General features: G+C 56.2%; 8 protein-coding genes across 8 annotated transcripts; all 8 read left to right on the forward strand.

The window, feature by feature from the left end:
• Positions 1-863: 863 nt before the first annotated feature.
• On the forward strand, positions 864-8,180 carry LSCM1_02465 (uncharacterized protein; the record flags this gene model as incomplete). Its single annotated transcript, XM_067320048.1, has 1 exon — positions 864-8,180. One exon carries the CDS (start codon positions 864-866, stop codon positions 8,178-8,180), a length of 7,317 nt encoding a protein of 2,438 aa, XP_067175423.1.
• Positions 8,181-9,115: 935 nt separating this feature from the next.
• Positions 9,116-9,442, forward strand: LSCM1_02466 (uncharacterized protein; the record flags this gene model as incomplete). The annotated part of the gene is made up of 1 exon (XM_067320049.1): positions 9,116-9,442. One exon carries the CDS (start codon positions 9,116-9,118, stop codon positions 9,440-9,442), a length of 327 nt encoding a protein of 108 aa, XP_067175424.1.
• Positions 9,443-10,010: 568 nt separating this feature from the next.
• On the forward strand, positions 10,011-11,087 carry LSCM1_02467 (uncharacterized protein; the record flags this gene model as incomplete). The annotated part of the gene is made up of 1 exon (XM_067320050.1): positions 10,011-11,087. The coding sequence occupies one exon, from the start codon at positions 10,011-10,013 to the stop codon at positions 11,085-11,087; it is 1,077 nt and encodes a 358-aa protein (XP_067175425.1).
• A 1,047-nt stretch (positions 11,088-12,134) lies between these two features.
• Positions 12,135-13,307, forward strand: LSCM1_02468 (uncharacterized protein; the record flags this gene model as incomplete). The annotated part of the gene is made up of 1 exon (XM_067320051.1): positions 12,135-13,307. One exon carries the CDS (start codon positions 12,135-12,137, stop codon positions 13,305-13,307), a length of 1,173 nt encoding a protein of 390 aa, XP_067175426.1.
• A 1,525-nt stretch (positions 13,308-14,832) lies between these two features.
• LSCM1_02469 (uncharacterized protein) lies at positions 14,833-15,192 on the forward strand (the record flags this gene model as incomplete). The annotated part of the gene is made up of 1 exon (XM_067320052.1): positions 14,833-15,192. One exon carries the CDS (start codon positions 14,833-14,835, stop codon positions 15,190-15,192), a length of 360 nt encoding a protein of 119 aa, XP_067175427.1.
• Positions 15,193-16,154: 962 nt separating this feature from the next.
• Positions 16,155-17,132, forward strand: LSCM1_02470 (uncharacterized protein; the record flags this gene model as incomplete). The annotated part of the gene is made up of 1 exon (XM_067320053.1): positions 16,155-17,132. The coding sequence occupies one exon, from the start codon at positions 16,155-16,157 to the stop codon at positions 17,130-17,132; it is 978 nt and encodes a 325-aa protein (XP_067175428.1).
• A 1,786-nt stretch (positions 17,133-18,918) lies between these two features.
• Positions 18,919-19,995, forward strand: LSCM1_02471 (uncharacterized protein; the record flags this gene model as incomplete). Its single annotated transcript, XM_067320054.1, has 1 exon — positions 18,919-19,995. The coding sequence occupies one exon, from the start codon at positions 18,919-18,921 to the stop codon at positions 19,993-19,995; it is 1,077 nt and encodes a 358-aa protein (XP_067175429.1).
• A 696-nt stretch (positions 19,996-20,691) lies between these two features.
• LSCM1_02472 (uncharacterized protein) lies at positions 20,692-21,531 on the forward strand (the record flags this gene model as incomplete). Its single annotated transcript, XM_067320055.1, has 1 exon — positions 20,692-21,531. One exon carries the CDS (start codon positions 20,692-20,694, stop codon positions 21,529-21,531), a length of 840 nt encoding a protein of 279 aa, XP_067175430.1.
• Positions 21,532-21,729: the final 198 nt, after the last annotated feature.

Raw genomic sequence — 21,729 nt, forward strand, 5'->3', positions numbered from 1 at the left:
GCAACGGGAAGAACTGTACGGTCGCCTTTCACTTTCATGTGTTGCGGGGGGCGTGTTGGGGTGCGTCACAGCGGTTGGTGAAGATTTCACGTTTATGTATTTGTACTGCTTTTGGTAGTCCGCTTGCGCTTACCCCTCACCTTTTGCTGCCGTTTTTTTCTGCTTCGCTCATCTCGATTTCCTTGCGGGGTCACCTCCGGGGTGGGGACAGGCCGTGAGTGGAGGGTCCTGTAGTGGGGTGTTCGCGTGGCGCTCATTCCATCATTATCGCTGCTGGAGCGGCGGCACAGTAGAGAATTCGATCAACGAACTCGTGAATACAGGCGCACAGACTATCCCGCCTGCTGACAACCTCATACGCACTCTGCTGCAGTATTGCACAAGACAGCCCTCTCTTGCCCCCACCTTTCTTTCTTGTTGGCTCCCTCCTTGCCTTGATTGGCGACGGCGCACAGATCGCTGGCAGCGCGCCGCCGTGTTGGCCAGTCTGTGCTCGTTCCAGGTCGGCACGCTCTTTTCCTCACCCTTGAAAGAGGGGGGGAAGTGAGGGGTGCCACTGACCAGATCTGGTGACCCCTAGCCTCTTATCTTCTTACGTGGGACTGCTTGAAGGCGTTTCTCAACGGTACTTGTACCACACGTAGGCGCGTGCCTATCGATTTGTCCTCTGTTGAAGCTAACTGAAGCTCTGCCCGCATCGCAGTGTTTGCCTTTGTGTACTCGCATATTTTTATCTCTTACGTCGTTCCTGATCAGCCCTCCTCTCTTTTCCTCTTTTGTTGTCGGTCTCGCTCTCAACCTCTTGAAGGTACGCGTGCACACCAAATTAGTCCTCTACGCAAGTGGCTACTCAAGCAGCAACCATGTCGTCGGTGGACTCGGAAAGGCTGGCGGCTTCCATCCGTGCCCTAGCGACCAGTCGCGACGAGCGTATTGCCTTTGTGACGGAGGCAGTGAAGCAGGCAAAAGAGCTCCAGGGAAAAAGTGTGCAGGAGTATGAAATGGTCGTGTCGTCGCTACTCATGTGCCTGGAGAGCTTTGAGGTGGTGCACGGGACGTCACTGGACTTGCTCTGCGAGCTCACTGTTCTTAGCATTCTGCTGAGCCTAGACCTGTCCGTCATCCAGCTGTCGCAGTGCAACAGCTACCTCCGACTTTGTCTCATGGAGGTCAGCGAAGTACCCGTCGCTGTTACTGCTGCAAAGACGTTTGCGCAGACGCTTAGCTACAGTATGACGACAGACTACGTGCGCACGCAAATCGGAGAGACGCTCGAGTGGATTTCATTCTCCGACGCCAAGTCGCAGCCTCGTCGCATTTGCGGCATCTTAGTGCTCACTGAGGTGGCGTTGCGGATTCCAATGGTGATTCTGCCGCGACTTTCGGAGGTATTTGACAGGGTTTGGGATTGCCTGGTGGCCCATGACGAGGAGGTTCGGTCACGCGCTCTGTGTCTTTTCACGCTATGCGCGAAGCTGCTGGTCAACCGCCCCGCCGCCATCCGCGCTGAAACGTGCGACGCATTAATGTCGCACCTGAAAAGCAACCTCGCTTCAAAATCGAAGGACAAGCGGATCGCCGGACTTCTCGCATTCGAGCCGATTGTTATCAACTCAATCGGCACCAGCAACGTACGCTACGAAGACCTCTCCACGCTTCTCGCTCCGTACATCGCCGGGGGCGGAGCGAACGTCACAGCCGATACGCGCGAACTCCTGTTCCGTTGCCTGGTTGTGCTCTGCCGCTTCAGCGCTTCCCAGTTTGTCGCGAGTCAGCTCAAGGACACTGTACGCTTCGCTCTTGACTCTATCGACCGCAACATTCAGCGAAACACCGCCTTCGAGCTTCTCTCTGAGATCATTCCGATCGTGGGCAAGGTAGAGTTCGCCCCGTTTGTGGACGACACGTGCGAAGGAATCAAGAGCGTTTTCGAGAACTCCCGGAGTCCGTGTTGGAAGGCTCTGCACTGTTTCTCGATCATCTGCAAAGAGTGCCGGCCACCCAAGATGGAGGCGTACGTGGACTCGTGCATCGAGAATGTTTTTGTGTGGGGACTCTCTGCAGAACTGATCGAATGCATGCGCGCCATCATCGAGTCGTCCAGCGCGCAGTACCGCGCGAAGTTGGAGGAGTCCTTGCTCGACATGATCTCCGTCACCCTCTGCGGTCTTCCGTTTCGGCAGCAGATCGACTCACCGCGCGTTAGTGAGAACTCCGCCGATGTTGGCGCCTCCGAGTATCAAATCTCTGTCGCCTTGAACGCCCTCAATCAGTTCGGCTTCTCCAACTCGGAGCTAATGGGCGACTTTCTGCGCATCTCGGTACTGCCGTTCATTGACAACAGTAGCGTCTCAGTGCGCAACGCGGCCATCTACACGATCGTGAAGCTTCTCATTCCCCCAGGCGAGAAAGGGGACCTCAGCATCGCGCGGCGCATGTGCGTCAACACGGTCATCACGCGCATGCTTGTTGTGGGGTTGTCGGACCCCAATCCCGTGATCCGTCAAACCATACTGAGTGCCTTCACGGAAGACTTTTATCCGTACCTTAGCGAGCAGCAGTATCTCTTCCGCTTCTACTCTGCCCTGGGTGACGAATCGATCAACTGTCGGGTAGCGGCGACGGAGCAACTGTGCAAGATGATCCGCTACGACCCATCCCACATACTGCCTGCGCTGCGGGAAGAGATGGTGGTTATTCTGCACTTCATTACGTCCACGTTCAACATGGACACCGTCCAGAATGGGCTCCGACTCCTCGCCGCCATGGCAACGCGAGCACCGCAGTTGGTAGTGAACTTCGCAGATGGCATCTGCGAGGCACTCCTGCCGTACTTCAGCACGCTTTCCTCCCGCTCCAGTATTCTCCTTTCCTTCCTGCACTGCTGCACCGCAGTCGCAGCGGCGCTTCGGAAGTTCGGCAGCACTCCTCTTGCCACCAAAAGAGAAGTCTCTCTCGTATGCGAGCTGCTCGAAAGCGTGCCCACTGACCGGTCATATCACGCCGTCCGACTCTCGTGCCTGCGTTTCCTCTCCGCAACCCTCGCGCCGCTGATGGAAGGCACCTCGCCGTACGTGCTGCACCCTCGGCTGTTTCAACAACTTTGCACAGTGCTGAGCAGGACAGAGGAAAGTGTCGACATTCGCCTCGAGGCACTGCGGTGCATTGGCGTGATTGGTGCGCTGGACTCGCACGTGTTCCAGTCTCTCAATCTTAGCGAGAAAGAGAAGGTGGATGGGGCGAGTGCCGTGGTCGTAGACCGGGTGACGCACGTGAAATGTTGCCGTATCGTGCTCCATGCCGTGGCGGCGCTGCTGGACCCTGAGAGTAAGCGCTCTGCCGGCGCGCGGGAAGGGCTGCTACGTACTGGTGTGCAAACAATGCTCAACATTTTCGAGCATGTGCCGTGCTCCAAGAGTGAAATCGGCCTGGTGATTGGGCCACTAGCCCGCGTGATCCGGCAGCTGCCAGGTGGCCGTCTCTTCGCGACGGTGCTCTTCGAGTTCTGCAACATCATCCGCTACGCCGGTGCAGTCGTGCTCAGCAACGTGAACGAAATTTATCGCGTCTTTGACAACATATGGGAGTTTCAGGTGAGCTACCGATTTCTGGCCGTGCGTATGCTCTCGATTGTCGCCAACCACGAGGCCTCCGGCAACCGTCATTACGGTCAGCAACACTCGCGCATCCTGCCGCAACTCTTCGACACGCTGAACCGTGCTGAGATGCGTTCCGACCTCAAGTACGCGGTGCTGGAGTACATTGTGCGCCACGTCGACCTACTACAGCCGTGCACGGAGTCAGCGGTGGATAACCTACTCGGTGCCATTCAGAATCCGGCCAACTCGGTTGAGTTTGTAAACCACTGCGTAATCACTCTGAAGGAGATCTGTCTAAAGCTTTATGTTGATGAGCTTGTCGGCGCCATTGTGCGCTGTCTGCTCACCTGCCTCTCCGTCGACCTCGCGCGCAAGACACGCGGACATGATAGCGTGGCTCTTTGCAACAACATAATGGGGGTCTTTTGCGTCCTGATCGAGGAGCTCCAGGGCAACTTCCTCAAGCATTCCACGTACATCATCCAGGCCCTCAAGAACTACCGCATCACCAACACCGAGTTTGGTGTAATGAACAGTCGCGTCGCCTCTGGCCTTCGCTGCGCACGTAGCTCCATCGCTATTCAGCAGCAAAACGCGGAGGTGGCAGCGCTGCTCAAGACGTGCGAATCCGTCGTAATGAAAAGCATGTCGCGCGTGGGCGAGGTCTGGAGCTACGCAAGCCTCAGCGATGACAATGTGAATGCAGTGGCCATGGAGGAGCGCACCTTGCCGATCAACGAGCAGCGTCTCATCAACCCCATGAAGGTGCTTCCCCTCACGAAGGAGGAGTGGGTCAAGTGGTCTGACCAGTTCGCCATCACGCTGCTGCAGGAGTCGCCCTTTCAGGTCTTTCGCTGCACAGCGGTACCCATCGGCATCAACGCCGCCCCGCTGGTGGAGAAATCGACGCAGTTTGTGCAAGACACACTGCAAATCGCCTTCCGCTCCATGTGGAATTACGCGAGCTCCGCGCTCCAAACCGCCATCACGGACTTCTTCCGGCAGTCGTTTCGGCAAGCAATGATGTCGACAACAGTTCCAGCCGAGGTGGTGACGACGCTGCTGGGGATCGTCGAGTACATGGACCACGTGGGTGAGGCCTTGTTCATCTCGTACAATGACCTGTCCGAGTGCGCGTGGAACCGCGGCATGCTGGCCAAGGCGCTTTTCTGGCGCGAGGCCGCCTACCGCGATGACCCCGTCGGCACCGTAGAATCCCTCATCTCTCTCTACAGTGAGCTGCACATGGTGGACTCGTCCGTTGGCATCTTGAACATGGCGAGCGAGGAGCAGCGGCGCAGTCTGCTCCAGACGAGCCTGGTGAAACTTGCCCGCTACACGGAGGCTCTGCAGCTGACGCAGCAAGAGCTAGAGCTGGATACCGCCCCGTCGGAGGCGAGCAGCTCGGGAAACCTCTCCAAGAGCCTGGAGTACAAGAACGGCAGTCGAAGCTGGTCTCGCATGCTGCACTACCCGACGAGCAGTGACCTCACAACGTCCTTCTCAAAGGCGGAAGAGAGTGGTCGCGACCGCCGCGTTGAGGTGAACGCGCGGCTAATGCTGTGCCTGAGTGAGCTTGGCGAGTACGACAAGGTACTGGAACAGTGGGGCAGCATGCTGCACAACTACAAGGACCGTGTGACGGAGGCAGACGAGTTACACGTGCTCTTCTTTGTCTCGCAGTATGCTGCCGATGCGTCTATCCGCTTGCAGTCATGGGACACGCTCGAGCACGTCCTCGAGTGGTTGCCCTCTGACGTGGTTCTCTACCATGTGTCGAAGGCGGCATTGCAGGTGGTGCGCGGGAACTACGACGCCGCACTGGTCTCTGTGGCGAACGGGCGCAAGATACTGCTGGAGGATCTGACAAGTTTACTACACGAGTCTTACGCGCGGGCATACGAAGGATTGGTGGTGGCGCAGCAGCTCACGGAGGTGGAGGAGGTCATCATTGCGAAGCAGACGCAGAAGACACTCAGCTCCACTGCACATATACCGAATCTATCTCATCTCTGGGAGCAACGAATCCGAATGATGAATGCGACCGTGCCGACGTGGAAGCAGGTGCTGGGCATACGCGGCCTCCTCATCTCGCCTCATGAAGACGTGAAGACGCGCATTCAATTCACCAAGCTCTGCCGGCAGGAGAAGGCGCGACAGATGGAGAAGTTCACGCTGGATGAGCTCCTCGGGTTCGCAAACCCCACCTTAGAGCAACTGACGAGCCGCAGTGTGAACCCGCGGGTGGTGATGCAGTACATCTCGTACCTCTCCGACACAAACGCACTTGGGCCTGGAAGCGCCTTTGGTACCGAGAGTGACCTCATCAAGAAGATGATCGACGTGCACACAAAGGCGGAAAACTCGGCTGTGCTGGCGCGCGCCTACACGCGCCTCGGCAGCAAAGTTGATTTGAGTGAGTCTGTCCATTGCTTTAAGACTGCCACTCTGTACGACCCACAGTGGTTTCTGTCGTGGAGGAAGTGGGCGGAGGCGAATGCGCAGTTGCTCTTGGCGGACAAGGGCGACGAAACGTGTCGCAACGCTATCGAGGGCTTTATCCGCAGCATTCAGCTTGGAACGTCTGACTCGACGCTCATTCAAGACGTGCTGAAGCTGCTCACGCTCTGGTCGAATCACTGCGACCGGGAAAACAACTTGAAGGAGCTGCGTGAGCGAGTTTTCGATGTTCCGTCGCGTGTGTGGCACCTAGTGGTGCCACAGCTGGTCGCCCGGCTGGACATCGGCTCTGAGAATAGCTGCCGGCTTGTGGCGGATGTCCTGACGAATGTCGGCTACGACTACCCCCATACGTTAGTGTACCCGTTAAACCTGTGCACTATGTCCGACTCGGATCGGCGTAAGAGGTATTCGAACGAGGTGCTTGGCAAGCTGCAGGAACGGTATCCGGTGATTGTGCTGCAGGGTCGTCTCATGATCGACGAACTCATCCGCGTCTCCGCCCTCATCTATGAGCAGTGGTATGACAAGCTGGAGATGGCAGCAACAGCCTTTTTTGGACGCCGAAGCAAGGATGAGATGCTGCGCACTCTGCTGCCCATTCACGAGACGCTGACACGGATGCCGGAGACAGTGGTGGAGTCTGAGTTTTTGTCAAAGTACAGCAAGCGGCTGACCGAGGCGCGGGATTGGCTGCGGTCGTACTCGTCGACCCGAAAGACCGGTGACATTCAATCGGCATGGAAGCTGTACCACAGCGTATACTGCGACATCGACGCCCAGATCAAATCGAGCGGCGCGCTACAGCTTCAGTTTTGCAGCCCGAAGCTATTTGAAGCCCGAGACCTCTCCATTGGGATCCCAGACGCGCGACCCGTGCGTGAGGAGTCGGTAGCAAAGGTGAATTGCTTTCAAAAAGACATCATCGTCATTTCGAGTAAACAGCGGCCGAAGCGGATCGGCATCATCACGGCGGAGGGCAAGTCGCAGAAATTCTTGCTCAAAGGGCGCGAGGATCTCCGCTTGGACGAGCGTGTCATGCAGCTCTTCTCACTCGTCAACATTCTCATGCAATCGGACTCGAGGACGAGCAAGAACTTTGGCTTCCAAATACAGCGCTACTCCGTCACGCCACTGAAGGATAACGTCGGCATCATTGGCTGGGTCGACGGGTGCGACACGCTGCACGAAGTCGTCAAGCACTTTCGCGAGCGCAAATCAATCCCGGTCGAGCTGGAGATGCGCATGCTGGACCAGATCATCACATTTGACAACTCCAAGGCGTACGACTACCTCACCATCATATCAAAGGTCGAAGTCGTCGAGTTTCTCTCGGATCACACCTCCGGGCAGGACATTCGCAAGTCCATGTGGAACAGCTCTCCAAACTGTGAGGTCTGGCTCGATCGACGCCGCATGTACACAACATCCTTGGCAAACATGAGCATTGTCGGCTACATTCTCGGCCTCGGTGACCGCCATCCAAACAACATCATGTTGCAACGCGCGTCGGGATTGGTGGTACACATCGACTTTGGTGACTGTTTTGAAGTGGCCATGACGCGTGACAAGTTCCCTGAGAAGGTGCCGTTCCGGTTGACACGCATGCTGCGTAGCGCGCTTGACGTCTCGGGCGTCGACGGGGCGTTTCGCGCGTGCTCAGAGACGGCCATGTGCGTGCTGCGTGAGGGGAGTCATAGTGTGCTAGCCCTGCTGGAGGCATTCATTCAAGACCCGCTGATCTCGTGGCGTCTCATCAACAGACACGGGCAAGAGCCTGAGTCATCGAACGATCACAAGACGATCGAAGAGCAAGTGAACATTGCAAACATGCGCAGTGCGACGTCCGTGGCATGCGTAGAGTCCATCGGCGGCTCTATCGGCCAACGGAACACCGACTCGTACAGTGTGGCAAAGCACCTTTTTGGAGAGGAAGTGGATGTGGTGCATCAGGGTGTGTTCATCTTTAATCGTCTCAGCTCCAAGCTCAAAGGCCAGGACTTTATTTCGGCTGGAACGGAGCCCCTCGACCCGCGCACACAGGTATGGCAGCTCATCGAAGAAGCCACAGACGTCACCAACGTCGCGCAGTCGTGGTCGGGATGGTACCCGTTCTGGTGAAGTGGCGGTAGGGGTGCCCCGTCACTGCCGATACTACCGGATCTGGCCCGAGGCAACTGTGGGGTTCCCACTGTTGCTCCAGTATGCGCATCTTCACTGCCCGCCGCTTCTCGGCGCCTCTTTTTTTTCCTCGGTGTTTGTATGGGTGTGTGAGTATGTGTGCACACTTCTTTTTCTTTGATGCTCACTCTCATTTGCCTGTGTGATTCTTGTCGTTATCCTCATGTCCCGTCGCCTCTAACCGTCTCTGCCTTCGCGCCCAGTGACTTGTGTGTCTCGCCAAGACCTCTTTGGGGTTCTCGTTCCCGTTTATACGTGCAACTTCGACTGTGCTTGTACTCTTCTTGTCCCTATAGCCTGTGCCTGCAAAAAATGCGGGCGAGGGTACACAAAGACACATATAGATGAGGATGGTAGAAGCGCCTGCTTCGCAGTAGTCTACTCAACCGCCCTGCGCGCCCTTCACCTGTCGTTTCTTGGATGAGGTGGAGGGTTGCGTTCATCTCCAGGACTGCAAAATGGGCCCTTCGGCTCACACAGAGAGCGGCCACTGCGGGGATCAGAGAACGTGACGCCGAAGCCGCTTGTCGGTGTGTTCTCACCGGCGCTTCTTTATGACTGCACCCGCACGCCTTTCTGCTTGCATGACGCTGACGTGTGTCCGCCTCCTCCACAACTCTCTCCTCCTCGAGTCCTCTGCTCTCTCCCACTTCCACCGAGAGCAGCTGCCACGACGGGCACTAGTCGCCCACCAAACATCACACATCAGCACCCCTCTCCTTTCTTTTTCCCGTGCCCATCCCTGCTGATTCGCGGAGTCGCAGCAGCGAGCTCATCTGAGTGGCAACTGATGCCCGTCAGCTAACAACTATTCAAGGATCCCTCTTAGATTAGCCTGCCGTGGAGACAATTTCGCGCAACGGCAGCAGTTCGCGATGGCTGCTCTCGGCTCAGATGTGCAGGCCACCAGTGTCGAGCTGGTCTCGGTGATTGAGAAAATGAAGGAGCGCAAGGCACGGCTCGAAGAGCAAATTTCTGCGGAGGAGGCAGAGTACGAAGGTGTGCTCGCAGACGTGCGCACGATGCAGGAACGACTCAGCGCTTTGAAGGACAGTCTCGCAAAGAAGCAGGCGGTGCGAGCAGACTTGGAGCGCACCATATCGGAGACGTATTCCGCATTCAAGAGCATACTTGATGCGTCCAAGAAGCTGCTGTCCACTGCCAAGGAGGAGTCATCCGCGCTTAAGGCGCAGATAGAATAACCCCACCACCACCACCACCCCCCGCCGCCCCAACCAACCCCGACATCAGAGAGTCCTCGGAGCGGTGAGGCAAGCAAGCCACAACAGGGAAGGATTCGCTCAAATGACAACGGATGCTCGCGAGTCGTTCGGGTTTGGCCTGTCCGACACGCAAAGTGAGTGCCAGTGAAACAGCCGCGGGGTTCTCACCTGAACATTTGGTGCATTCTGCAGCGGAGCCCCGGAAGAGGCGCTGTGTCCCTGTGTCTCTCTTGACCGCGTTTCTGCTCCTCCATCCCTTCCTCTCTCTTCGTAGTACTTCTCGCGGCTCACTCATCTCTTTGTTCGCCTCCCTTCCTGAGACATCGACGCGTCGCCACACGTACGGAGCAAACAAACAAGCAAGTGCCTCCGCCGTGCTTTCTCCAACGACTTTTCCCGGCGCACCCGCTCTCTACGCCTTTTCTTCACCTTCCCCTACCGAGACACACGCACACAGACTTGTTCTAGCTGCTGAAACGGCTCTTCGCTGGCCCCTCGCGCAGTACTCCCCATCCAACCAAGCTCGCACGTACATTCCTATCAGAAGATGGAAGCTCCAGCAGCGTACACTCCGTGGGAAGAAGAAGGTGACGATGCCACCAAGTTCGGCTTCCGGCAGCAGCGATTTCAACAAGCAGGGTATAGTCGCTTTCCTGTAGCGCAAGCCCAGCAACGTCCACCTCTGCCTCAGCAACAACAGCAGCGGCAGGCGACGGTTCCGCAGCAGGTCGCGCGCTTGGAGCCCGCTCAGTACCCTGATGTGGTACGTGAGATGCTAATGCAGATTCAGAACCTCTACCACCAAGACACACGTGAACGAGCTATCCTGACTTTGTCCAAGAAGCGCGAGAAATTCACGTTGCTCGGTCCGACTCTGTGGTACAGCGTCGGCGTCATGGCAATCTTCCTGCAAGAAATTGTATCCATGTACCCCCTCCTCAATACGCCCTCGTCGGCGCCGGTGAAGCCGATCATCAACCGCGTTAGCAGCGTTCTTACCCTGCTGCAGGTCATTGCCCAGCACGACGCGTCACGGCGACCCTTCATGGAGTCCAATGTTTGCCTCTTCCTATACCCGTTTCTGCGCGCCACCCCAGCGGAGAGGTCTGAGGTGCTGCGGCTGACGTCACTAGGCGTCATTGGTGCCCTTGTCAAGGCGGACGATCCGGCAATCATATCCTACCTCCTCAATACAGAGATCTTTCCGATTTGCTTGAAGATCATGGAGCAGGCTATCGAGATTTCGAAGATCATCTCGACGTTTATCATTCAGAAGCTTTTGATGTCAGACCAAGGGCTTGCGTACGCCTGCCAGAACCCCAGCCGCTTCACCGCGGTCGCTGACGTCCTGCATCGCATGGTGGCGGAAAAAGGAGCGCAGAATGAGCACGTGTGCGGGCCGCGTCTGCTGAAGCACATCATCCGCTGCTACCTCCGCCTCTCTGAAAACGAGCGCGCGCGTGAGGCGCTGCCCAAGATTCTCCCAGAGGAACTGCGCAACAACACGTTCCAGGAGTACCTGGATGAGGATGTCAATATGCGAAAGTGGCTCCTTCAGCTGCTCGTCAATATCGGAGATGAAGGGGCGCGCCGAATCAGCGAAACGGCGGAGCGCACCCAGTAGTGTCTCCACTCAAACTTTCCCTTCTTCTTCGCCGTGCTCGGGAGCTTTGTGTTGTCGATCTCGCCGTCGCTTCTCCTCACCTGTCGCCGTGGGTGTGGTCTTTGCCCTTTGCACGCGTTCTGCGCTCTTGCCTACTTGTGTGTTCCTGTTTGTGTGTGTGTAAGTGTGTGCCACCTCCTAGAAAGCGTTCCGGATGTGTGGCGGCAATTCCTTCCCAAAGAGTCATCCTCGCGCACCTCTCCTATCTCCCGCCTGCAAATAGTATCTCCCGCTATTTGGCATGGTAAACAGACGCGAACGCTCTTGATGGAGTCTGGCGGAAGAGGAGCGACATACGGTGACACAGTGACTTCCCTCATTTTTCACGCTCCCCGTTTTTCGTTGTTGTTGTCGAGGGTGCTGGCCGCTCACTCACATTCCTTCACACAGCTGACTGTGTGCTGAGGCGATTGCCACATCGCAAATGGAAGTATGTGCCGCAAGGACGTTGGTTAGCGCAGTCTGCCATCTTTTTGTAAGAATCGGAAAGAATCGAAAAAAAAAAGAGAAAAAAGCGCTGAGCGTTGGGACGCGATCGTGTTCGCATTCCAATCATGGCATGGATGAGCTGCAAGCTTGAGGTCCACGCTCTCGCTACTGTTCACAGTTGCTGCCACGTTGCGCCCGTCGCCTCCACCCTCTTCATTCACGCTGATACTTGCGCGCCTCGAAGCTGCGGTGGTTCTCGTGAAGAACCCTTGCCACCTCGCCGACGGAGTGGAAGAAAAGACGCGGCTTTATGGGAATAGCGCCGCATCTTATCCATTTTGGCGGACGAAGTGGCATTCAGTGGTGACTCTACGCAGGCTGGCAACGCACGTGCGCCGCTACGGTGATCCCTACCCCCCTTTTTTTACTTTGGCTCTGCTATTTTTCTGCTTCCTGTTTCTCGAGATGAGTGCTGTGGTCTGTGCGCTCTGCATCACGGCAAGAAGAGCGCCACCGCATGTGGGTCAGAAAGCTTCACCTTTCACACTTATTCACAATAACCTTGGTCACTTCGCGGTAATGGAACCGAAAGGTGCTGAAGTGGGCGGGTATAAGCCCTCTTTACGGGTAGATATCGGCTCTGCCGACAACGCAAAAGACGAGTCGGCCAACGCTACGGGAAGTAGCCCTCGAAAGCCGATTACCCCGCATGTATCCACGAACATCTTCGTTGCTGGGATTCCGTCCACCTGGGATGAGGACGCTTTGCGAGAACGCTACAAGGAGTTTGGTGAGATTGTATCAACAAAAGTAGTCAAGAACCGGCACTTCGGCTTTGTAATGTTCCGAAAGGCCGACTCTGCGCACGCCGCGATCAACGCCACACATCTGACGCAGCCGGTTCCGAACTGTGCCAATGTTCTTCACGTCTCTATCGCCATGCACGATGAGGGACTCGATGACCAGCCGAACGACCGCCTTTTCATTCGTGGGTTGCCGCAGTGGGCGACAAAGGAGCACCTGCGACAGATGTTCTCACCCTACGGTGTCATCAAAGAGTGTGCAGTTCTGATGAACCCTCTTGGGCAGTGTAAAGGCTCTGGCTTTGTGCAGTTTTCGTCTCAGCAAGAAGCCACTGCCGCCATCAAGGCGCGAGATACGATTAGCATGGACAATTGGCCACACCAACTGGAGGTCAAGTATTCGGAGTCGGCCGAGGTACGGCAGATGCGGCAGGAGCGCAACCGCAATCGTCAGCGGCACTGGCTCCCCTCACCGCAGTATCGCGGTGGAAACACCCCCAGCTCGCTCCCCTCGTCATACCCAGGATTTTCGCCACCGCTCTCCCTCATTCCGTCACCGCAGGCCTATCCATTGGTGAACACCATGCCGTTTCCGATGGTGTACCCACCAACGCCGCCCACAGCGGGTGCGCCGACTCAGATCGTGTATCCGCAGCCGATATATCAGACGGTTTCTCCTTTCTACTCGGCATCCGCAGTACCTATCTCAGCGCCGATTCCGCTTCCTCAAAAAGGCGACCTGCACTTTAGTGGCCCACCACTGACGGAAGAGCTGCTGCGTTTCCTGCTGCAGTCCTACGGTGAGGTAGAGGCAGTGAAAAAATTAGATAACGACTCAGGAATCGCCGTGCGTCTCCGAGACGTGACCAAGCACGCGCTCGTGGTACAGCAGCTGAACGGATCGCTGTTTCCCACCGGTCAACTGCTGGCGGTCGGCATATACGCGTAGCGCGTTTCGACTGGTGTGCTCATAAGCGCCCATGCACGAGGGAGAAACGACGCTGCGAGCGTAGACATGGGGTCAGTGGCGTGGTTTCGGGTACGAGCGGAGGGGAAGCGTCACTGGGCAACACAGCGGACGGCAGTTCGGTGCGGGCTCGATCATCCAAAAGCGGCATTTGCGTAAGCAGCAGCAGGAAAGTAGTAAACCTGTGTATGTGCACCTCTCTTTATCGAGGCGCAAAGAGCCAAGAGCGATAAGTGGCGTTCCTGCTAATTTAAGCGCCCGCGTCCTGAGACAGGAGGAGAGCGGCTTATCCCCATACATTCGCACATGATCGTATGGATGTGTTTGTATGGGTTAATGCGTAGGCCATTCGGGTGCGTTTCTTGACGCGCGTGTAGGAAAGGAAGCAACAGCAACGTAGAGCGAGAGGACATGTAGGCGCGTGTGATGCAGGATGCCGCCGTTAGCCGACGAAGTACTTGGATGGTCTTTCCTCTTTCTCAGCTCGTTTGCGCGCGCGTGTGCGTGTGTGTGTGTGTGTCTGTGTACACTTGTTGCCGTATGGTGCTGTGTGGCCGCAGTGCCATCTCGAACACCTCTTGCACCTTTTAATGCGTCCGGATGTCACGCGCACGGCGAACACAACGTTGCGACACACGCGGGGACGTGGCCTTTTGATGCAGACAGAGGATGTAAGCATTCACCCTAATGATCTGATTTTTTTTAGGAGGGAGGGGGACGCTGACCACTGCCGCATACGCCGCCGGCAATACCTCCCTGCCACTGCTACTCTCATGCACCCACTCTTCGTTGCCTTCGTCGCCTTGGTCTGATTTTCTTTCCCCTGCCGATTCTTCTTAACCCGAGCGTTGGTGTCGTTCTTCCTTTTTTATTTCTTTGCGTCTCACCTTATTGTTGAGCTTTTGTGTATATCTGTTTCTCTGCATTCGAACCATTGCGTGCAAGCGTGCGTGTGTATGTGTGTGTGTGTGGAAGGACGGTCGACACATAGTTGTTAGCGCGTGGGGAAGGCGCAAGAGTCCCCAGCAGAGTGTTTTGCCCATTCTGATGGCGCCTCACCTCTCTCTCTCAGCTTTTTTGCTCAGGAGAAGAAAAAACCCGCCCACCCAAGGTGCCATTCGTGACCTGATACCGTTGGCTAGTGCAGGCAATGCAACTGCACTGCTGACACCCCGCGGGAGAACTTTATTGCCTCACCGTAGCGTCACCGTTGTTGTGCAAGCGACTCCCGCTTCTTAGCCCCGCTCCATGAACCGCTGCAGTGACGGCAGTGTAGGGCCGTACCGAAGAGACCTGCATCCCTGCTTGGCGACATGGCTTGCTGCTGCTGCTGCCCTTCTCAACTCTTCAGGGCGACCTGCACTGATCGATCAAAAATCCTTCTCCATCTCTTCTCCCCATTCCTTTTTTGCCCTCATCATTGTGCTCATCAGTCTGTGTTTTCGCATACACCGGCGCTGACACAAGAGTAAACGATAGTCACTATTTCTGCCTCTCGCGGTGAATCATGGCTTCAAGCGTCCTTGGGTACTCCGATGAGGATCGAGGGCTTGGATCGATGTGGGGTCGACTCATCTTCCTCTCGTGCATGACGACGGGTACGCTTTACGTCTTGTGTGGTCTATTTGCGTGCCGCCGGCTCATCTTGAGAGACGTTCGATGGCTCCTCATGGCAGTCCTCTACTTCTCCATAGGGGTGTGCCACGCCTTCTCCACCCTTGTACTCCTCTGCTTTGCGATTGCCTGTGTTCTCTTCACCTTCGAGAAGCCAATGCAGAATGGGGAAATGATCATGTACTCGGGTATCATGACCACCATCACCATGTACTTCGCCTTTGGGCGCAAAACAATCCTGTACTCTCTGTGACACGGCATGGGATCGCAGACCTCTAAACGCTCCCCTTGAATCTCATGACTGCTTCCTTGCTTTGACACCTGTACCCTTCCACGGACCCAAGAAAAAAGCGTTTTGGTAAAGAGAGAACACACACAAGAAACGAAAAGCAGCAGCGTTAATGCATGGCCATTCGCCTACTCGCTGCGTGCTATCCGTGCCTCACACATCGGGCTTCCAGTCGCGAATAGTCACCGAACGCCGGCATATATGCAAAGCGGCGTGAACCACCGCGCCGAGGGAGTGTGCTCCTTCCCTTTTAACTTGTGCGTACCATTCGGCCTGCAAGGCATGCCACTGCCGTGGCGTCTGCCGTCTCTGGCGGCTTCGCGGAAATGCCCACTGTGCCCTATTGACTGTCTCGCCTTCTCCGGCAGTTCATACAACTCTCCTTCCTTCTTTCACGTTCTCCCGCGGTGCGTATTCTGTGTGCTCGGCGCCCTGTGTACTCCCCAATGGGCTTACCCGGTGGCTGCTTCTGTTTTTTTCTGCGGAACAGATCAATCGTACATCGAATGCGAACCGCGCCACCTTTCCCCTTCTCCTGACACTGTCAAAGCAACTCTTCTACTCAAGAACATTCTTTTTTCTTTTATCTGTACGTGTATTGGCGGTGCATTACCCACAAAGCACCCTCTGCCTGCGGCACACTTTTACGCCCCTTCTCTTTTGTGTTTCACCCGCTATACGCAGGCACCGTGGTCCAGACCGCATTATTTTCGGCAAGCGGTTGATCCGCACACCTCACGCAGCGGCCTCTGGTTCGCGCCGCGGTTGGTCCTCCTTTCTTTTCCCCTCTCTCGAAGCGCAAACGCTTACTGTGAGCCCCCTCTCCTTTACCCTTATCTTGCTCACTCTGTGAATTTCTCTTTTCTCCCCCCCCACAAACACATTCTCCTTTAAGCAGCCTTCAAGCTGCGTGTCGGGGGGAGTGCATGCCTCTTGCTATCGTTGCGCATCAGCTGCTGGAAGCCGACCAGAATATACACTTCTGCTCTCTGTCGCCAGATGCAAAGCATGTTGCTTGTGCCCTGGGCAGCGGGGTCGTGTGTGCTCTGAGCACCATCACTTTCACTGCGGTGGCGCGTGGAGCTCCCGGAAAAGACTTTATGGACACCCCAGCCACCTGCATTCGATGGGCGCCGGCTCAGTGCGACAGCGATTGGCAACTAGTGAGCAGTAGCAGTGCTGGTGGTGTCATGTTGTGGCACTGGGATCATAGCGAGTTTTCTCTTCGACGCGGAACTGTAGCATACGAGCAAAACAATGAAGTGATGGCGGTGGATGTCTCGCCGAGTGGAGGGCAAGTGCTGACTGCAGGAAGCGATCGCATCGTGCGCTTGTACGACTCACGACTAAGCCTGCTTGCGCGAATGACAGACGGATTGAACGCGGATGGCACATCACGCCCCGCACACGTGAACCGCATCTTCTCTGTTCGCTTCCTGACCGAAGTTTCAGCGGTCAGTGCAGGCTGGGAGAGCCCGATTCAACTGTGGGACCTGCGATCGCACCACTCCGACAGACAGGTGGTCGGACTCCAAGGCGTCTCGGACAGCTTAGAACCCGTCCCAAACACGAAAATTGTTTTGATGGCGTCCCCCAAGTCCGCGGAGACGCTTCAGCTTTTTGACTGTGTCACAGGACGAGTACTGCAGAACAACTCGCAAACGGTGTGCTCGCAGTTGAGGCCTACGGAGCGTGTGATGTTGTGCCGCTTCCAGGCCGAAACAGGGCATGCCTGGTGTCTCACAGTCTCTCCACCCTCCGTCGTTGTTATCGCCTTGTCCTCCGGCCTTATTGTGACACGTGAGGTGCTCTCAAATACCCCGCTCAGCATTGCGGTGAGTGCCGCTCGAGTGGTTGTTGGATGCAAGAACGGAACGCTGCTGAATATGTCACTTAGTATGTAAACAAAACAGGCAAAAGGGAACGCGCTGCAAGCATGTTCTCTCTCTCCTTCTTTCTTTGTCTTCGTTGTGTAACGCCGCGCATCCGTCGGCAGTCCCCCACAGAAATCGTTTTGAATGTTTCGCTCCGGGGGCATGTAACGCGATGCACTGAGTGGATACGCCAAAAGACAGATACCGTTCGTACATTTACGTTTTTTTTTCTTTTCAATGATTTCATTTTACCTCTCTGTCCTCCTGAAGCTCGTCAGTGAATAAGAGATACATACTACTCCTTTGCACGTACTCAGCCACAGCTGATCTCCCTCCACGGCATCCCAGGTGCATCCTGATTCTCAAGGATGAACTGCCCTCTCGTCGAATAGGGCCGTCCGCCGCAGAGGCTCTTCTTCTCTCCCTCTCTCCCTTTAAGCCTACTTTGTGTACGTGCTGCGCGATCAGCGAAGGTGGTGGGCACCGTGGACAGACGAGGTGCAGGAGGCGTACGTCAATTCAGAACGCACTCAGGCAAGAAGTTGGCCAGGCCAGTGTCTGAGCTCTCGGCGTCTTGGACTTCTGTACGGACGCTCTGCGTCTTTCTAAGTTGCTTGAGTGCTCAGTGTCGCACAACGTGTGTGAACCCTTTTCCACGGAGCGTGAGTCTCCGGAGAGAGTAGTTCGCGGCGTCCTCCTCATGTTATCAGTGCCTCAGCTGCCTGAGCCCCTTCCGGTGGAGTGTGTGAAAAGCTGCATACTTCACACAGCACCAGCTTGGAGCTACTCGCGTCGCGTCTCTTTTTTACACCACACCGTGTCTTCTGACCTCTGCTCGTCTTGCCTGCCTCTCATGCACGGCGCCCGCTGAATGTGAAAACCCGACAACACCGCGTCCGTGTTTGTTCTTTTGCCCGTCGGGGCCACTCTCAGGACACCGTTGCTTTCTGGATGAGGTTGACTCTTTCAATCGCTCATTTTTCCGTCAATGCCCGCAGGGAGGTGCCTGAGTGGCCGCTCCACATTATACTGCGACAGCCGGCACAGTGCTTTGAGTCTGTGGTAGAAGGGGGCACCGCACCTTTTCGTGAGCCCGCACGCCTGTGACATAGAAGTGGGCTTATCTAGAAGAAGGGGCTCGTGAGTAAGTGCGCGGGTGAACACATAGTGTGCGTGGCTTATCATTTCGCAGCAATGGGACCGGTGAGGCTTTGCAGACATCCAACGGGACATTTCCAGGCAGCGCAAGAAAGATGCGCGTAGGGGTGTCACTGAGTGAGGAATCGCAGTTTGAAGGCCGGTTTTTTCTTCTTTTTTTTAGCGCCCATTACTCCGCTGTCCTTTGTGTGGCATCGCGGGCAGTTTGTATGTGTTGAGTGGCCAGCATGCGTGTTCGGTAGCAGGTGCCAACGTGAGCGCGAACCCAGCTACCTCAGCCACGGAGTGAGCCAGATCCTGCCAGCAGTAACGAAGATTCCGCAAACGCACTCAAAGACCGACGGCAGGTGCCTGTCCTCCACGCACCAAGTGAGACCTGCACCCCGGTCGTTTAAGGGACCTACGGCCGGTATTGGGAATGCAATGTGTTGTCATTGGATACCGTGCGGCATAAAGGGCGCCGCCGCCGTTCACTATGGCCTGTGCAGAAGCGTGTCAAAAAGCAAAGGTCTGAACCCGGCTTCCTTGCACCACCAGTGCGCCCACCCTCTCCAGCTCCTCCTTCCCTCGCCAATCGCTACCCCCTCATCTGTATTCTTCATCTCTGCCCACATCGCGCTTCAGATTCACAGAAGCAGAATGCCGGCCTTTTTTTTCCATGTCTATGGGCAGTGACTTCCTCAGCGCCTTGCAAGACTGCAATGGTCGCCTCCAAGAGCATATTCTGCGCCGCACACTCATGATCGAGTACGAGATGGACTGCCTTTTGGCGTTACGATGCGCTCTAACGTCTCTGCAGGCCTCTCATCGAAAAAGAAGCCGCCACAAAGACGGTGTTGTCACTCAGGCGGCATGTTGGGTCGCGGGTCCTACGGTGACTCGCCATCGCTGGAGCACAGAGCTCCTCGAAGCACTCCACGCTGAGGCGGTGAAGGCGCACTGCACCGCATCGCCGTGCGCCTACGAAAAAGAGCGCTGGTGCGCCGTGGCAGAGGCTTTTCGTCGGGCCGGCCACCCCCCATTCACCCCATACGAGCTCTCCACTAAATTCAAGGAGCTGCAGAGCGATTCAAAGCCCCTTTCGCTTCGCGAGGTCCGCTTTGTCTGCCAATATGTCCAAGAAAAAGGCCGTGACTGGCCAGGACTGTGCCAGAAGCTCCGTGAGCTTTTCGGAAGCTCACGCTCACCTTTTCAGGTAGCCCAGCAATACCGCCAAGGCTTGCGGCGCGCGTTTGTCGAGAATCGCCTTACGTCATCTCAGCTTCACAGTCTGCTCACAGTCATGCCTGCCTCTCCTAAGCCTTGTGACTTTGCTGCGCTGTCGCTTGAGGCACAGCGATTCGCACCGCACAAGACACTCCAGGTAAGTCCGCTTTACTTGAAGAGAGAGCTCGAGCCTCTTCACTTTGCCGCCCGGGTGCCAGCGTGCCATCAGCTTTACTGGAAGCTGGTGAACCTTCTGTGCAACTTCTTCTTCACGCACCCTAACCGCCTCGATGCGTTTCAGCACAAGATGCCATTTTGCTATCAGCAACTTTCCCTAGCCGACCTGGCCCAGTCCCTCCAGTGTGACGTCGTGGAGCTGCGCGAAAGGGTTGTCCAAGCACTGCTGCGTCTAAGGCGTTCACCTGAGACGCTCAATTACGAGGAATGCTCCAAGAAGCTCTTTGGTGCGTCGTGCGGGGCACGGCTGATTTACAATATCTCCCTGAACCTCCACGAAGAAGATGTCTGAATTGTTTCGCGAGCACTGGTCCGTTTGGTCGCAGGAGGCAGCGCTGTGCAGCCTCGACGGAAGGCGAGCCACGCGGCTCCGTGTGTCCGTTGTGTATGGCACGCATCGACGCGCTCAATGTACACGTCTCGTGCCCTACCCCCACGAAGACGCAGTTTCGTGCCTCCTGCACGCTCTGCCGCGACTCGTCCTCTCGGGCACACGGAGCAGAGATGACTGCAGATGCGCTGCACAAATGAAGAAGAACATCAACAATGAAGAAAAACTGCCGGCTCTCGAACGCAGGAACGAATGGGGCAGAAGAGGCTTTTTTTTTGAGTGTGTGTGTGTGTGTGATGCCCATAGTCGTTTCACTGGATGGTGTTGCGCGGCCCTTTCACAGAAAGAGTGCCTCTCCTGTCATGGCCTCCCCACTGTCCTTTTGTTTATTCTCATTGTCCGCTCTCTCTCTCTCTCTCTCGACGGATCTCTCTCCTCTCACGCTCCCGTTTGCCTTGGGGGGCTGCCAAAGCACTTAGGAGTGGCGGCGTTGTTCCTTCTCACCTCAGCCTTTCTCTCTTGTCTTCTCAGCGTAGGGCGACCTACTCCTCCTTTCTCTAGTGCATCTCAAAGCTGTTTCTTTCGTCGGCTCTAACTCCTTCATCTCTTCCTCTCCCTCCCTCTCCCCCGCCCGCCCTTCTCCTCGCCACTTTGATGATGGACGGCATTTCAGAAGAGCAGCGGCTACGCGAAGAGGCTGAGATTCGCGAGCGCGACCGCAAGCGGCAGGCAGAGAAGGAGAACTACGAGCGCCGCCTCGCAGAGGAAAAGGCAGAGGAGGAACGCAAGCGGCGCGAGGCGGAGCAGCTACGCATCGAAGAGGAGAAGCGCAAAAAGCGTCAGGAGGAAGAATGGAAGCGTCTCGGCTCAGATGCGATTCAGGATCTGCCCCCCGTGCCACCGCCAGTGTCGGAGGAAGGAGCGCTAGATATGTGGTTTCTCGACGACGCAACGTCTCAGCCTCAGCTGAGTACTGCCAGCCTCAAGCCTGGAAGAAACCTCGGCGCTGCTGCCCCGACCATGAAGATGTTGCGGGACCTCGGCGTGGTTCTGTTCCATGTCAGCATGAGCGACTTCTCTGTGGTGAAGCAGATCATCAAAGAACGAGATTACAAGCATACGGATGAGATCAAGATCTCGCAAACCGCCAAGGATGACACCTTTCTTGAGCGCTGGTATCAAGAACACTACACCGAAGACGAAGAGTTTCGCGTGGTAATGGACGGCTCCTTCTACATGGATATACGGTCCAAGCAAGATGAATGGATCCGGATCCACCTGAAAGCAGGCGACCTTGTCGTGCTCCCTGCAGGCATCTACCGCCGCGCCACCCTCGACGAAGACGACTACGTGGCCCTCTACCGTGGCTTCCAAGACGCACCTCGCTTTCTACCTGTCAAGCGATCGGACAGCCGCGCAGACTCCAACCGAGTGCGCTTGGCGTACCTGATGAGTCTGAAGAAGGGCGATGTCGCCACCCAAAATGGATTTCTGTGACGCACATCTTGATGAATGTGGTGCCGCTCTTCTTTTTCTTCGCTTCATGTAGCCTTGAATGCTTGTTCCTGTCCCGCAGCAGCCTTTCACTATACTCTTCGCGCTTCTCCGTCGTTCAGGGAGATGTCGCTGCTGCCAGTGACGGCAGCGAAAGTACGCAGGGCATGACGAGTACGTACGACTCTCCATCATGTATTA

Source organism: Leishmania martiniquensis, chromosome 34 (genome assembly GCF_017916325.1).
Source record: "Leishmania martiniquensis isolate LSCM1 chromosome 34, whole genome shotgun sequence".
Taxonomy (NCBI): Eukaryota; Euglenozoa; class Kinetoplastea; order Trypanosomatida; family Trypanosomatidae; genus Leishmania; species Leishmania martiniquensis.